A 12820-nucleotide genomic window follows, 5' to 3' on the forward strand; every position below is an offset into this window, starting at 1 on the left:
TACAACACCATGAAATTAATATAATAATGTACAGCACTATGGAATTAATATAATAATGTACAGCACCATGAAATTCATATAATAATGTACAGCACCATGGAATTAATATAATAATGTACAGCACCATGGGATTAATATAATAATGTACAGCACCATGGGATTAATGGTGCTATATAAATAAATAATAATAATAATCCTCAGCGATCACTATCAGGCAATGGGTTTGTTTCAGATGAGACCCAATAAAGCTGGGAAATGCGTCACATGGACTGTATTATCCAGACCACAAATAGTTGTCTAGGTGACAAACTGTTAACATTGTCACTTTTTGGATAACCATATCCCTTTGTGTACCTTGATTTTGTTAGTACTTTGACAAAATGGTAATATTTTAAGCCAACCATTGATGCAAGCGGAAGCAAACAAGTACAAGCTATCAGAGCACACAGCCGGTAATAGCTGCAGACCGCTTACGGTATCATCTAGATTTAGGAATCACGCATTTTCTGTTCAGTGTACACCTGGCACCTATCCATGCTTACCTTACTCATTGTTCATAGGGTTTACCCATGAAGATAACTTAACACCCGTGGGTGTCACTATAGGGGGTACAGAGTAGCAGTCGTTACCTGGCCCTGGCACCTGAGGGAGCCTCGGAGGTCCGGCTGCCACATAAATTACTACTATTCAAAATGGCACATGTTATATAGGGACCCCATTACAGATTTTTCACACCCGACCCAGGAACTTTAAGTTACGCCTCTGCACAAAGCAAATGCATATGTATTTGCCATGCCTAAAATCTAGCAATTGATCTATTTAGCACACGTACCTGATTTATTCCCAGAATCTTCGTCTTAATATGGAGGTCCTCAGTAACTTTGGACTTGTGTTATACACAGATGCATCCTCATTGCAGACAGTTCCATGTTGCTTTTTCTTCCTGGAACTTTTCTATATCCCCTTAGTATAAAAGATGCAGAATCTGCTGAGAAATATGACTGTGCTATCCCGAGGATTCTGGGATTTGTTTCCATGGACTCTTAGCAACCCGAGCCTTGTCTCCCTGGTCCCCGCGTATGATGCTCTAGGCCTCGGGGACTTGCAGCATGTACGCTCCGTGCTCCCTGCCACAATGGATTAACTATTCAGCTTTTGTGGCTTTCCTGTATAAGGCTGACTATATAACCTCTAATATAAGATGGATGTATATACTTTATATGCAAAAGTATTGGCACCTCTTGTGACGTGATTTATTTTTGGAAATATTTCACATCAATCTGCATTGTGTGCATATGACTTGTGCGATCTTTGTATTTTTACACATTTTTTATTTATTTATTTTACGCAGAGAAATTTTAGACACCGAATATAAACTATAACCTATTGCTACATGTGTTGAAAGCAGACTAATGTGGTTTTACACAATAAATTTGTAGCAAAGAAATTTAGGAATCTCCATTACATGTATTAGGTCATCCACAGGGTCGACCAAAAATTGTAATCTTCTAGCAGGAAATTCTCACGTAAATAAGCACCTTGAGATAACTTATGATAGTGCATCTTCTGTGACCATTTAAAGGGGTGTTCCTGCTCCTATGTTTAACACTGTAAGGCTTAAAATAGCGCACATGGTATACTTACCTGTCCGATTGGTCAGGGATCCAGTGGAGAGTCTCCATTCAGGTGAACAGTCTTTGCCAGACATGTGAGTATATGTATTGTAAGCATTTGGAAGGGTTAAAAAATAGGAGCTGGAGTACCCCTTTACAGCTTCAAAAACATTGTTTGTGAAAATCTCACAGTTGCTGTTAAGATCAAATATTTAAAGGGGCTGTCTTATGAAAATAACCCCTGTGCATATGCCATATGAGGACATCTTACAGGTGAAACGTTATTGGGCTAGAACACAGGGTCACTACTTTCAGCCACATGTATCTTCCCCTGGTGATCACAAGAAAATGCTACGGGTTAGAGAAGCTGTAATGAGGCTAAACCTTTAACAAGGCGGTAGATAAAGACAATCATGGGTCCTGTGCTGTATGAAACTTGTGTGATCTCTACCATTCTAAAGTGTATAAAATGATCTGCAACAACCAAGCTTACTTTGTATTTGTGGTACAAGAACCCAGGTTACTGCCTAAATACGGTACAAGAACCAAGCTAATTGTGTATATATGGTACAAGAACCTAGCTAACCACCTGAATACAGTACAGGAACCAAGCTTACTGTGTATATATGGTACAAGAACCCAGCTTACTGCCTAAATACAGTACAAGAACCAAGCTCACTGTGAATATATGGTACAAGAACCTAGCTAACTGTCAACTGGGTCAATAGGTGTAATAGAGTCACAGCTAAGATTTCCTTTACATAGGGTAAAAGTTTCCAATCACTGCCCTGCAAAGTGTTTTCTTGGTGCCCCCTCTGGCACATCCCAGACTGGAGACTTTTACCAAAATTATTGCAAAATAAAATGAACCATCTGGTTGGTCTGGGTGACTCATAACTTTTTGCTTGCGTTAGTTTTTTATAAATCTTTCCTATTGTCTTTTCTTGGCGGCTGTTTCTTAGCTGATCTACATCTGATCAATCTCAATCACTTTCGACTATTTCTTTATCTGCCGTTTATAGTATTTGTCATCTATTCAGCATTTTCTGGCACACGATAGGCATGAAGTCTATTAAAATAAAGCACATTCCATTTGTACAATGGAATCAAACATATTACAACAAGTAACACAGACAAAACCTGGCAGCAGCCCAGGCGTCGATCCAGGTATGATTACTGAACAACGTGATCTCCACCTACCTGTTGGGTGCTAACCTAGTGACTCACTACTGATAACTGCTTCATAAATCACCTTACCATAGGAGAAGTCGGAGAATTTCAAAACAATATTTACGACGGGTTTGCTGGCAATTGTCATTTTATTGTCGTATAGGTCACGCACTCTCCTTGCAGATCACGTTCTTTATTAGTGCTATAAGAAATCAGGACACGAAAATATTGGTGTCGGACTCGGACGAAACCTGCCCTTTTCATATGAAAAATGGTATCGCCCAATTGTCAATTTATTCATACATTTCCAGGAGGAATAACAGAGAGAAATCACAATGCAGAGATATAAAATATATCCAGAATTGTTAATATATAGGGAATGCAAGTATTTCCTAAAATAGACATGTCTGGGGAGTTCACCTGTCCTCTTTAAAGGGGTTTCTCAGGTTAGATATATTATCATTACCAGGACATCTTACACCCCCATTGATCATGTGTTCTCAGCAGCTGATACACAGAGAATGGAGCAGGAAGCAGACAACTCTTTTCTCTGTGTAGTGACCAAACCATGGACGATAAGCTGCAGTAACTGTGATTGGCCACTATACACAGAACAGCGCTGTTTGCTTCCTGCTCCATTCTCTGTGTATCAGTTTGCTGAGAACAGATGACTGAATGGTTGCTGGATGTCAAACCCCCACCAATCTGATGTTGATGTCCTATCCTAAGGCTAGATCATTAATATGTATAGCCTTTGAGTCTCACTTAGTTGTTATTTGTCACTTGGGAGGAGACTTGGAGGTGATATGAATGCAGATGTTTTGATCTTTTTGCAGGAAATTGTGCTTTAGATGAAATGATAGTTCAACTTAAAATTGGTGAGTCCATTGACTAAATGTGTCCATATGTAATATCTCATCCAGCCATTGTGCAGAGCTCCCCCACAGACAGACCTGGCGGTGTAGTGTCAAAATGGAAAAAACACCAGACGCCTTTCAATACTGAACCGAAACTTTACTAAACTTGAGTGTACGTAAACAAGACAAGTCACCTGCAGAAGGTTAAATATTCTATGGCACGTAACTTCAGTGTCACCTGGAGGCCAGATACACAAGCCAGAGGCAATATTTCTGTTAGCACGGGCAACGCTCCCTACCAAACTCACTTTGTGATACAATAGCTACTTTCTGGGATGACACGGATAGCAAAAAGTTGCAAAGGCTGTTTTTATATAGCACCTTCACCCTGGAGACACCTAGACGTTATACTACAGCTAGCAAGGGGTCATATCATGGGACATGCTAAAGTAATTCCTCGATGGTCAGTGAAATAAGTATAATAGTCAAATAAATGCCGTTTTAACGTGTCTTGGGTAGGGGCCCTGTCTATGGCCGTCCACTCTCTACCCCATAAGGGTGCATGCACACTGAGTAACGCCGGGCGTGTATGAGAGCCGTACACGCCGGCATTACAGCAGACTGCCGAACACTTCCCATTCACTTCAATGGGAGCGCTCGTAACAGCGGCGTTTACGAGAGCTCCCATTGAAGTGAATGGGAAGTGTTCGGCAGCCCTGCTGTAACGCCGGCGTGTACGGCTCTCATACACGCCCGGCGTTACGTAGTGTGCATGCACCCTAAGGCTGCATAACTAAGAAGGCTAATCTTTACCTTCTTCCATCTCCTGGATACTCTGTTATCATCCCTGACAATGGGAAGCTCTACTCCCATGACAGAGAAGCAAATAACTCTGTATGCCTTGCTCCTCAGGTATTCTGTCATCCGAGTGTCTCATATAACTCTCTTTGGGTAGGGTTGAGCCAATCTTGAAATTTCAGGATCGTTTTTAAAATCCGATTTTCGATCATTTTCCAGCCGATCTCGATCATGAAATTTGCTCGATCGCTGATCGGGATCCGATCTTTCCCAATCCCGATCGCTCAACCTTAGTTACTTTGTTTATGGAGTAGGGTTGAGCCGATCTTGAGATTTCAGGATCGTATTTAAAATCTTATTTTCCAGCCGATCGTGAAATTTGCTCGATATCCAATCGGGATCTGATCTTTCCCAATCACTCAACCCTACTCTTTGGTCTTTACTTGATATGAGACAAATACCTTACAAATGTCCCTACGTTTGACCCAAGTCCTTCTGTCCTTTGCTCTCTAAACGTCCCACTTTTTGATATTGGTAATAGATCTGCATCATTAAGTTAACTACATTGTTCCAGAAACTAACTCAAACTGTATATTAGAATCCAACTTATATAACTTATATAGCTTGTTCTAATATATATTCAATCATACAGATATACAAACTCATTTTAAATTGGGGACGTAGATTATAATACTGAAAATCAGACTCTCTGAATGTTGGTTCCTCCCAACTCACAGCAACTAAGTAAATGTCGTCCCACCAAGGTTGCGATCCACTAACACAGTCCTTAACCTGCTGTGGGGAAGGGGTCCCTGCAGTCCAGATGAGGAATCCCTCTACTCCACCAGGCTATAGAACATGTGATTTTTGGCAACTATCATATCCGTTACATTTTTGTCTGTCTCCAGTGTCCTTCCATCCTTAGCCAAGTTGTTGCATGGTGTAGTGTCATAAATAAAACCACAAGAGGCTCTTGAATATCAGAACTGAAACATTACAAGTCTTAATTGTAGGTAAACAAGATAAGTGATGAATACACAGGAGATAAAGGACACTTAGTCTGGACTTCAGTCACCTGGAGCTTACACGCAGACATCACTCTTGTTCCCACAGGCAATGCTCCGTGCTACATTAGGCATTGGGTTTCCTATAACTTCTCTCATGGAGGACTTTTTTCTCTGCTGGTTCAGTTTTGAAACTACAGACACCCAGTGGACCCCATTACAGTCAATGGGCTCTGCCGGTGTCTGTAACAGTGATCCGACTCTGCAATGTTGTGGGTCCCTGGTGTAAAGTAACAGTGGTTCTGCACACTCGTAGTGAGTTGTGGTGCTAGCAAAAAAGGCGTCCTCCGACCCACGTAGTCAATTTGGGGTCCCTGGTGGACCTGAACAATGGAGTGCCCGATGCAGATGTGAACCTAACCTGAGCCAAGTACGAATGTGTTCTTAGAGGAGTAGACTACCACTAGAGATGTCTTATTTCTCGTCGGAGCAAAAATATCAGACATGCCTACTCCCTCGTCCCCAAACATCATTGGTCAGAGGGGAGTTGGGATGTCCCCATACACATAAGTTAGTCGGCCATTGTAACATATATTATTCATTATATTACATATATTAATATTTCCACTTCCTTCTCCTCTTATGCTTAGGAGTCCAGTGGGCAGTCATATCTGGAATTGATAGCCTTTACTGTATGAATGTGCAGAGTTGGCTGTCAGTTGCTGAGTAGGACCACCCAGAAGACTCTTTCCATACTTAGGAGTCCAGTAGGATGAACTATTTAGTGATATGGAAAAATATTAAAATTGAATATATGGTTAAAGGGTCTCTTGCTAGACATTTTACCCATGGACTCCTACATGTGCATTACTTAGGAGTCCAGTAAGCGATATCCTCTGTTATTGACAGCCTTCCCTATATAAATGCACATTCAGAGATGGTGGTCACTGAGTAGGACCACCCACAGGACTACAATGCAGACGTGAACCTAGCCTTATCCTGCCCCATAACATGCACCATCAATGTGGATTCAAATTGGAAGTCGTAATATAATCTGATAATCTAAAACAAGAAAGTAGATTGAATAACAATGATCAAATGGAAAGAATGCCGATTTCCACTCCCCAAGGTATGACCTAGTCAAAACTGGAAAAACATGTCTATTGGTAGGAACTATAGCTCAGGTTTTTAAAGGCATATGTGCAGCAAAAATGCTGACAAAACAACAGCATGAAACTAGGTGTAACTTTACAAGAGTAATATACCTGGAACTAATATAGCACTTATTTTGTTTGGTTCTGACTTTTGTGGATTTTATTCATCATTCTTTGGTATTGTTGTCATCTGGTAACATATTGTATTCCTAAAGGGTTTTCCTTGTTAAATGGTATGTTGCCCATGACCCCTTATTTAGGAGTCTGGTGGGCGGAGTCTTAAGCGATGAGCCTTTCCTGTATGGCTGTGCATACACAAGTGGCTGCCAATCTCTGTCTAGAGTCGCCCGCTGGACTGTGACGTCTGAAATATGCAGAAATGTGAAATTTTCCTCTCCGATCCTCCTGCTTTATGCAGGTTACATAACATTGTCAACTTCACAGGTTCCCTTTAAGAGGCAGGAGCCGTTCACAATCAGCTGGTGTAAGGTGGACCCACAGTAATAGATGATGTCTGTGACTATAAGGTTACCAAGGTGCAGTATGACCCATCTTAAACTTCTCCTTTTTGTTTTTGCAGAGTAGAGGAGACGAGGAAGTAGATATTGCATCTCCTCTGAACAGAACAGGTAAGACGAAGACGTTGTTAGGATCGACATTAGAAGCCGCAGAGCCCTTTAAGGGTGTGTGCTCATCTGATAGCTTTAATTATACTATGGTCAAACACAATAGGACTATTGAGTATAGACACATACATGACCGGGACCCAGTGATGTATAACATTACGTATGAAGGAGTCTCAAGTTGTTTGCTTAAAACAAATATAGTCATGCAAGAACCATTTGAAGTAACCTCATGAGGACACATTTGTACATGAGAATAAGTTTTAGGCTGGGTTGTTATGATATGGGAAATAGACACAGCCAAAACCGCCCAACTGCAGTGGTCAATGGCTGCGCACATTTACAGGTGACACCTCAAGTTCCCCGCAGATTTGTGCATTTGCTGGTGGGCAGGGTTAGGTGCACTATGGAATCCTAGCCTTATACTAGCCTTAGCCTTCTTTGGTGTATGTTGTGTTTGTATGTCAGATCTGCACCATGACGATGATGATGTGTCAAAGCAACGTTTTCCAGCCATTGCAACAACTTGGACTTTCAACCCTCGTCTGCCCTGTTTATCGCATTCATATAAAATTGCTCCTGAATAGAACATCATTCACATGTAATATATAACCATCTGTTAGCAAAAACAATTGAGCTTCCTCACGACAATTAAAGGAGACTTTACACCACTTCCACCAACTCTATTGCAGTTATCTAACATCTAAACAGGCAATCATTTCTGTTCATTCCCCATAATGCTAACTAGACTTTCTACTGTCAGGTGGGCGGTCTTAGACCTTCTGCCCCAGCTCAGGACCATCCACCTGACAGTAGAGAGCCTCATTAGGGCTGAAATTAACTGCTCAAATTGCTCAGGAATGGTGGGGCTAGAGAACAAAACCTCCCACCTGTGTCAGAATTGGTGAACCGTGATAGTGGCCGCTATTGATATATGCAAAGAGTTGGAGTTGGTCAGGGTGGTGAAAGATCCTCTTTAATGGGAACCTGTCAGTAGATTTTTGATGCCCTCAGTAGGGGTAGCATGAAATACTTATATTATACTCATAATAGAGCTAAGCACAAGGAGAAGTGTCCATTGTCACCCTGACAGGTCTTTCGCTTCTTGTGTAGCATTGAGTTCGAACTGGTTACTTAAGGGCTCCTTCACATGGGTCAATGCTCAGGTGGGGGTGGGGCAAGCACTCATCGAGGATAGAATACGCTAATCGGTGCTTGTTTACACTGGCCTTTATACAACTGCATGGAACAGGACAGATAAAGATTGCTACTGTGTTAGGGCGATAGTAATAAGCTGCCATAAAACAATGCTCTACAGTGTCACACACAAAGTGTGGTCACTGCATTACTTTATATCTAATCTGTATAGAAATTGATAGTATATACATATAAAGTAGGTGAATTCAGTTGTCTACCATTTTAGATATTTTTAGATTTCTCATTGATAACATTGGTTTGGATATTGTCTCGTTACAGGTGAAAATGAAGGAGCGAGTACTACAGTGGTACCATCTGCACCACCAGAGCCAGTTATCTCTACCACTAGGACTGCAAATGCCCAACCCACAGGACCTAGCTGTGCCCCCACAGTGCCACCTCGTGGCCCTTCTCTTCCTCCAGGACCCCCTCGAGTTGCTCCAGCACCCACCCGCGTAGCAGCTCCTGCCAACAGACCACCAGGACCTGCCCGACCTCCTGCCTCTAGGCCTGTAGGACCCACTAGAACACCAGGGCCAGTTCAAGGTACCCCAAGACCTAATACAAGGCCTAATGCAAGACCTGGGGCTAATCCTTTAGTCTACAAGATCAGAAGAGTTTCGACACTTAGAAGATACTGCGTCCCAGTCACAACTGTGATACTCATATTAGCTTCCCTTGCAGTTATAGGTGTTCTGAGTAAGTACAGAAGGAGTATTTTTCTCATTGCATATATGAGGCAAGAATAAAAATGTACATAGTTGCCAAATGTCTTAAATTTACTTGGACAGTCTATCCTGGTATTTCTTAGAAATAATTCATTGAGGGCTCTAAATCTCACACAGCCATTACAATAGTTACCTGTTTGAATTCTGGCTGACTACAGTCTCCACAAGGGGGAGCTCTCTGGAGACAGATTTACCATACAAGCTCCAATGAAACTAAGAGCCTTTACAGTACAAGCATCCAGTTATTAAGTAAGGTTATTTTATCTTCAGAATTAATACTCCTTACTAAGTTCTTCCCTTTTTCTTGCAGTTAAGGTGGTCCTCGATAATTACTACTTTTTCTGTAGCAAATCCTTCAAATTCATTTCCCTGGATAAATGGTGTGATGGAACATCGGACTGTAGTGGAAATGAAGATGAACTGCGATGTGTGCAGCGAGTAGATTTCAGCAACCGCACAATTGGTGAGTATAACCCAGTGTACAAGGCGCATTACACAGACTGCAATGACTTTAATAGGATCTGTTTAATGCTTCGTGCCCCTTGTGGGAACACTGTAGGGAAACTCAACACACGGGTGCCTTGCTGTCTGAAGTTCAAAAGTTTACAGATGATAAGAGGCACAGCGTGATACTCTGTCATACAGCTTATTAAATTGTCACTCATGTTTTAGAAAACTTAGTCTCATTTACAGTAAGCAGCACAGCTTGTGAGTCTGAACCTAAATGTAATGTATTTCAATTTAAATGTGGCTGCTTTCTGCCTGAAAAACCTCTCTTACTTTGCTGCCACTAGGTGTCTCCCTTCTAGCTAATTTGCAGTTCACTTCCTGTTCCTAACCAAGGTTCGTCCATAGATAAGCTAGACCAGATCACAGTGAGTGGAAGGAGGAGGGTCTGGTCTCTTCACACAGTGAATGGAGAGGGAGAAAGGTTGATACTCCTCACACCCTTCATACACACACACACACACACACACACCTCTGCAAAGTGCTCTGTGCAAACAACTGAACGTTCTGCAAATCTCACAGATAGCAATTTTTTTTAAAAAGGATTTTTTGTACTTGTACAGGTAGTCCTCGGGTTACGACGTTTCGTGGTTACGACAAGAGATGAGCTAAAAAGTAGAGCTCCCTCGTAACAGAAAGCTGCCAGCACTCCCGACTAGCAAGGACAAGCCTGCAGCAAATCAACGCTGGTTCTGCAGCAGGCTCATCCTTGCTAGTCAGGAGAGCTGGCAGCTTGCTGTTACGAGGGAGTGCACTTTTTCTCATAGGAATGAATTGACCAGCGTTGATTGGCCAGTGTACAGCATTCAGCCAATCAACACTGGTTCTGCTGGAGGCTCGTCTGTGAGGAGGCAGAGTCTAAGATCGGACCACAGCAGTCTCCATTGTGGTCCGATATTAGACTTCGCCTCCTGGCCAGCGTTAATTGGCCGAATGCTGTACACTGGTCAATCAACGCTGGCCAATGCATTCCTATGAGAAAAAGTCATCTCCTGCATAAACGCAAGCTGCCAGCTCTCCTTGTACAGTACGTGATTTAGTGTGCAGCAGCTCGGAACCGAGGAAGACTGTACTCTACTGTACTGTATATGGTACAGTCTTCCTCGGTTTCCAGCCGCTGCACACTAAATCACGTTGATCCTTTCCATGCGGCGTTGTATGGTATGTTTCCGACTTACGCCGAAATTCAGTTTACGATGCCACGTAAGAACGGATCAACATCGTAAGTCGAGGACTACCTGTATCTACTTTTGGCTTTTTATGTGATTACAGATGGGATATTATTCACAGACAGAAAGCAGTTTTACTGACTGTGCATATAGATTGCCCTTCTCCTGTGTCATGCCTGCATGGCAGATGGTGGTGTAACTGGGAATGGTGGGGCCCCGTGGTTAACTTTTCGAAGCTGAAGACCCCGACCGAAACCTCCCCCCCCCCCCCCACACACACACACACTATTATGCCCCATAACGGCCCCTGCACACAGTATTATACCTCATAGTGGCCCCTGTACACACAGTATTATGCCCCATAGTGGCCCCTGTACACACAGTATTATGCCCCATAGTGGCCCCTGTACACACAGTATGATGACCCATAGTGGCCCCTGCACACAGTATGATGACCCATAGTGGCCCCTGCACACAGTATTATGCCCCATAGTGGCCCCTGTACACACAGTATTATGCCCCATAGTGGCCCCTGTACACACAGTATTATGCCCCATAGTGGCCCCTGTACACACAGTATGATGACCCATAGTGGCCCCTGCACACAGTATTATGCCCCATAGTGGCCCCTGTACACACAGTATGATGCCCCATGGTGGCCCCTGCACACAATACTATGCCCAATTGTGGACCACCGATGTACAATTATTATACTCTGGGTTCTTTTCAGACCCCAGAGTATAATAATCGGAGACCCAAGGGGGATACAAACATAAAAAACACTGTTACTTACCTATCCCTAGCTATGCTGCACTCACCGCTGATGTCGGCTATCTTCAATGACGTACGGGACGTCACATGACCTGGGCCTGCGTCCTTATGCATCTCTACGCAGACCCGGGTCATGTGACGTCCCGTATGTCATTAGTAGGCCCCAAGCCTGCCTGGAGCCAGGACAGGTAAGTAAATGGGTCTCGTTACCATTTGGAGTTACTCCAGCCAGTAACAGCCTATTAAAAAAATGTCCTGGGCCCTGTGGCAGCCGCTACCTCTGCTACCCTGGGACTTACGCTACTGATGGTAGATGCAAGTATGGAGTGGGTTCCTGCATGTATCTGCCCTATATTTGCAGTTCAGTTTTTCTGGATCTTCTGTATTATGTTTACTTGTGCTTTTCTCAGCTATTCATTTGCTATTGTACAGTTACTGCTGGCACAGACTCCTCCTTATCGTACATTCCCACAGCTATAGACAAATGCAAAATGTGTTGCAGCCATAAGGTGTTTATTAGCAGTAGAAAAACTGATAGGACAATAGATATGAAGGGTTATCAGTCATAGAACGGAGTGCCCAGCAAGACCTTGTACATATTTCAACTTTACATGACAACTCAGGAACTCTTTAAGAGACATTGCACTTTACAGTAAAATGAGCGGAGCTTTCAGAAAGTCAGCGTTACATGGTAATATAATAGAGCTCTCGCCAAACCAGGAATGAAACTATTGATGTGCTCTTTGTTCTTGTGTTACAGTAAGGTTTACAGAATCGGGCTCCATTCTACAGATCTACTCCAATGGAAGGTGGAACTACATCTGTTTTGATGGTTTTGATGCAGCAAAAGCTAAAGCCGTATGTGCTCAACTGGGATATTCCACGTATGTAATATATAATATAAGCCATAAAGATTATATACCACTTAGATCAAACAAGCACCAGTAATTCTAAGTCATGGAGTCACTGAGGGCTATGTATTATCTTATTCACGCCAGAAAGCTGATATAGAAATGGAACATCTTTGGTATATGGCCACTAGAGCTGAGCGAGTACTATTCAAAACGGCCCTTTCGAATAGCACCACACCTATAGGAATGAATGGACGCAGTCGGCACGCAGGAGTTTAAGCGGCCAGCCGCCGGCAAAATCTGCGTGCCGGCCGCTTCCATTCATTCCTATGGGTGCGTGCTATTCTAAATGGCCGTTTCGAATAGTACTCGCTCATC

At 42.8% G+C, this 12820-nt stretch overlaps 1 protein-coding gene across 1 annotated transcript in view; it reads left to right on the plus strand.

Moving 5' to 3' along the window:
• Window positions 1–12820, plus strand: part of LOC142209477 (transmembrane protease serine 4-like) — a 31736-nt gene that overhangs the window by 8645 nt on the left and 10271 nt on the right. The window contains exons 2-5 of the mRNA XM_075278470.1: window positions 7177–7225; window positions 8696–9115; window positions 9455–9607; window positions 12352–12475. Coding sequence (XP_075134571.1) covers window positions 7177–7225; window positions 8696–9115; window positions 9455–9607; window positions 12352–12475 — 746 coding nt within the window. The remainder of the gene's footprint in view (window positions 1–7176; window positions 7226–8695; window positions 9116–9454; window positions 9608–12351; window positions 12476–12820) is intronic.

Source organism: Leptodactylus fuscus, chromosome 6 (assembly GCF_031893055.1).
Source record: "Leptodactylus fuscus isolate aLepFus1 chromosome 6, aLepFus1.hap2, whole genome shotgun sequence".
NCBI classification, from domain to species: Eukaryota; Metazoa; Chordata; class Amphibia; order Anura; family Leptodactylidae; genus Leptodactylus; species Leptodactylus fuscus.